Source organism: Solanum verrucosum, unplaced genomic scaffold (genome assembly GCF_900185275.1).
Source record: "Solanum verrucosum unplaced genomic scaffold, falcon-dt-bn FXZP01000165.1, whole genome shotgun sequence".
NCBI classification, from domain to species: domain Eukaryota; kingdom Viridiplantae; phylum Streptophyta; class Magnoliopsida; order Solanales; family Solanaceae; genus Solanum; species Solanum verrucosum.
Genome location: NW_026020340.1, coordinates 1499565 through 1503995, shown reverse-complemented (window position 1 = coordinate 1503995; position 4431 = coordinate 1499565). Strand labels below are relative to the sequence as shown.

General features: G+C 36.4%; 1 protein-coding gene across 1 annotated transcript; it reads right to left on the bottom strand.

Moving 5' to 3' along the window:
- Nucleotides 1–258: 258 nt before the first annotated feature.
- On the bottom strand, nt 259–4431 carry LOC125837065 (thioredoxin-like 3-2, chloroplastic). Its single transcript, XM_049516208.1, has 5 exons — nt 4069–4431; nt 2447–2521; nt 1742–1808; nt 650–667; nt 259–531 (listed from the first exon to the last, which is right to left on the bottom strand). Exons 1-5 carry the CDS (start codon nt 4377–4379, stop codon nt 427–429), a joined length of 576 nt encoding a protein of 191 aa, XP_049372165.1. The 5' UTR covers nt 4380–4431; the 3' UTR covers nt 259–426.

Genomic DNA, 4431 nt, shown 5'->3' with positions numbered 1-4431 from the left:
ATGGGAAATTACTTTTAGTAGCTATTTTTTACTCCCTTGTTACTTTTTATAGTGGTACTTTTATGTAACTTTGCAAGTAACACATAAAAAAAGTACGAAAAGGAAATACAATAGTGACGAAGTCATGCCGAAAATAATGGAGAAAAGAAACAATTATTAGTACATAAAAGGTTAAAAATATAATAATGGACATTTTGCACCAGACTAATTTCATATATCTGAGGAGCTGCTGTTTTCAATAAATGCACAGGATACAGGAAAATAAATCAACACTTTACTCTTTGAATGTTTGAAAAAAAAAACAAAGTCAATCTATGTGTATAGTTACCCTTTCAAAAGTACATCTGAAGTAAAAGTATATAGGATATGAACCAGAACAAAACTGGAAAAATGGATTCTAATGAAAGTATAGGATATGCCTTCAAGTCACAAATTATCTTCATTTTCAATCATATCGCGGACCTCACTAACGACTACATATGCTTTGTGGCCGCCAATTACTTCCGCTTGTTTCTTCCCATCCCTCCATAACTACAGAGAAATCACATTTACACTATGTTTTTACCATGAAAAGAGTAAAAGAATAGAAGCTAAAAACATCTAAGAGCAAAATTAGCTGTCGAGAAGCTAAATAGGTAGTGTTTGTTACCTGTATGGTCGGCATTTTCTGTTTAGGTTTCGTCACCACATGTATTTGGACACATGAAAAGGTAGAATTCACATCGTTAAATGTATACCAAGAAATTCAAACCACAACAGTGCCCTTAACTAATCAAATAACAACAATACTACTTTCAGAAAGAAAAAAACAACAGCATTTTATTTAAGAAAAAGAGTGTTTCAAGTAGCAACGCGTATTTTAGCCAGTAAAGGAGACTTGTGCATCGTATGACTGCTGCATGTTAGCTGTACATATGAAGTTAATGTTTATTTTGGGGTGAAATCATCTCTCCTGCTCTGCCGGATGGCCCAAAAATGAAAGACCTAGTTAAACGACCAAGGGATAAAGCTATACTTCGGAAATCATGTGCATGTCCAACATTTTTTTTTTCGATAACCGTGGTTTCCAGATAACTCTGTCCACCTAGACAAGGCTGAGACAAATGGGAAGAAATCACCTATAGTGATTTGGTCTCTGCTGGGGGATTTGAACCTAAGACCTCATGATTCTTAATTCATTTCATTGACCACCAGGCCACACCCTTGGTGCAGCACGCCCGACATTTTCTAAACACACTTCTTAAGCTTTCAGAGCAAACCATGCCCTATCATCCTATTTATGATTCTCTAGCCATTGTCTGCATCAATTCATACTACTGATTCACAAAAAAAAAGTACCACATCTATTGTGCGGGTAACCTATGTACTCCTATGCGATTATACTGCAATTTTATCAACTTTCAGAGAAGAATATCAGGTTAGGTATCCGACCTGAAAGATAGCATGAACTGATCGGATACAATGCACCACTCGTTGGATTAATTGAAGTGCATGCAAGCTGGCTTGACCCTACTGTTACTTGAAGAAAAATTACTATAGGATTGGTTTACCTATCATTGACAAGTCTGGAAAGGAATAAGAATTTTTATGCTTTCATCAGAGGATGTTGCAAAGATGATGTTACAATAGCCTCGAGTGCTTGAGATAATGATTTTATAAGTTTTACATGTTTAGCAGTTAACAATCACATAGCAAAAAGACATTAAACATATGGAAGATGTTGGGAGAAAGAAACCCTTACAGTTACTCCAGCGCGAACCACAAGCTTGTGTGGAACATTATTGACATCAACAGAGTAAAAGCGTGTTCTGGGACATTAAGATAGTAAAAGATCTGGATCAGTACCCAAATTCAACTAAAACTCTTCGTGCTAAAGAAATTGATGCACAATGCATTCCTAAGTACACACAAGCAACTTCCTGCTGCAATCTATAGTTATTAATTGATTCTTGTAATCTACTTTCAGGAGTAACTGCGACCATCTAATCCAGTTTATGAACTCTAGCAATTTTAGTGTCCTCAAACCTTCCCTGCTAGCTAAATCACGGGGACTAATTCTGATAACATGCCAAAAGGTCTCGTCTGTTAATCAGAGAGCTCCTGGACTGTCTTTCCCATACATAAGAACTGTTCACCAATCTATTATTGGGTCTTTCGGGAAGTAAATAAAGAACTACAAAATTCAGAGTACCTAACCCTTCTCAAAATGCTTATGAGATACGAGTAGTCTCTAAACAAATACAAGAATCCAAAGTTTTGAAATATCTCTGACAGATATAGAAAAGTTTGAAGAGTAGTGCGGAAGTTGATCAGGGAGTAGCACAAATGCTGCTTGCAAATCCTATACGAACCAACAGTAAGTGCAACTAAAGTAGACACTTAAGGCGTAGAGGAAGCTTTTTATTGCAATGTGCTATATCTGAAGGGAAATGCAAGAGAGCACAACCTTGGGAAGTAGTCAGCAGCCAATTTTTCCAATTTTGGTTTCAAGTATATGCATTTGCGGCACCAGTTTGCCATCCTGCAGATTCAAAGAGCTTTATACATCAACTAAACACCAAATTACAACAACAACAACCCAGTGTCATCCCATAAGCTCATCCACGAGATAACCTACAGAACTTCAGCTTCTATCTTTGAGGTCATGGTAAAATGATCCACTAGGAAACAAGAGCCGTCATCTAAGCAAATTAAATGATAACCATATGAACAATTAGAGGACAATAAGATTAAAATCAAGAGACACATGGACATGGCAAATCAAATGACTTCCTAGGAAAGAACATTGGTACTAAATTTCAAACATGTAACCTTACAAGAAACTCTTGCATCTGCGTATAAAACATAATCAGAACTAAGTCGCTAAGAAAATTGAGCACTTTCATTGCATGTCATCGCTCAATAATTGGTATTTTCCTATATGCTTTCTAGATGTCAGCACTTTCTATTGAGTTATCTGTTTCAAATGGGCCTAGTGACTATACACTGCAATCACTGTAAATGAGCCAAACAAGGCATACATGTAAACTTATTGTTAACACTATGGATTACCTCATCTTACTTACTATAATATATAGACATTATCATTAAGCTCGTTACACTAGGAACTGCTTCGTTTACTAGGAATTGATCTGTTAAGCTCGATACACAAGGAACTGGTCCGTTAAGCTCGTTACACTAGGAACTGATTGTTAACACTCTGGATTACCTCATCTTACTTACTATAATATATTAGACATGATCATTAAGCTCGTTACACTAGGAATTGATCCGTTAAGCTCGTTACACTAGGAATTCATCTATTAAGCTCGTTACACTAGGAACTGATTCATTAAGCTCATTACACTAGGAACTCATCCATTAAGCTCATTGCACTAGGAACTGATCCGTTAAGCTCATTACACTAGGAACTGATCTGTTAAGCTCATGACACTAGGAACTGATCCGTTAAGCTCGTTACACTAGGAACTGATCCGTTCAGCTCGTTACACTAGGAACTGATCCGTTAAGCTGTTACACTAAGAACTGATCTGTTAAACTGGTTACACTATTCATATCAACCTAGAGGAACTAGACATCTCATAATAGAGGGACATGTGACATTTCACCATTTACAGAGATCTCATTGAAGCACTCTTATGCTCAAACCATTCAGCCGTAATCACTGTTTTATCAATATAAGATGGCAAAAAACCAAATAATAACAAAATAAACACACCTTTCTCATTCTTTGGTACAGAAGACAACTAACAAATCATAAACCAACAACAACCACAAAGTGGGGTTTTGGAGAGGTAGGTGTAGACAAACCTTACCCCTACCTAGAAAAGGTAGAGAGACTGTTTCCAATACACTCGAGAAAAAACAGTTCAAAGCAATACAGAAAGCATGACCAAACATTCTGGGAGCAATACTACAACTACTACTAATAGAGTGAAAAATCATAAACCAGCTAAAAAAAAACACAACTTTATAAACCCCTTTTCTCTATATCCAATTTAAAGATGACCTTTTTGATTATTCAACATATTCCAACAAGAAAAATACAATCTTGGAACAAAAACGCACCATAGAATCACAACAGATTCATCAAGCTGTTGTGCTTCAGCTATGACTCGATCAAATTGGGGTTCATCAGAAATGGGTTGTAGCTCAATCGAAGCAGGTGAATCATCAAGATCTTGTACAGAACTTTCTCCATCATGATTTTCCAAAACCTGAACTCTCACCTTAAAATCCAAGTGAATTCTTGAACAATTTAGGGAAATTGGTGCTATAAGTACCAATTTTGAAGCTTTAAAAGATGAAATGGACGATGGGTTTGATTTTCTTGCGAATAATTGTTGAATAACTGGAGAGAATTGTGTTGAGCTAGACATTACTTTACTGTTCGATAAAGCTAAACAGCGTTGACGGCTCTTGTAGTGGTTA

What these genes read in the sequence shown, in the direction of transcription:
- LOC125837065 (XM_049516208.1), bottom strand. Translation starts at nt 4,379, where the DNA reads ATGTCTAGCTCAACACAATTCTCTCCAGTTATTCAACAATTATTCGCA. An exon ending in GAATCTGTTGTGATTCTATG is followed by an intron (nt 2,522 to 4,068) that starts GTGCGTTTTTGT and finishes TTGAATCTGCAG; the next exon opens with GATGGCAAACTGGTGCCGCA. An exon ending in GCTGCTGACTACTTCCCAAG is followed by an intron (nt 1,809 to 2,446) that starts GTTGTGCTCTCT and finishes TTAATGTCCCAG; the next exon opens with AACACGCTTTTACTCTGTTG.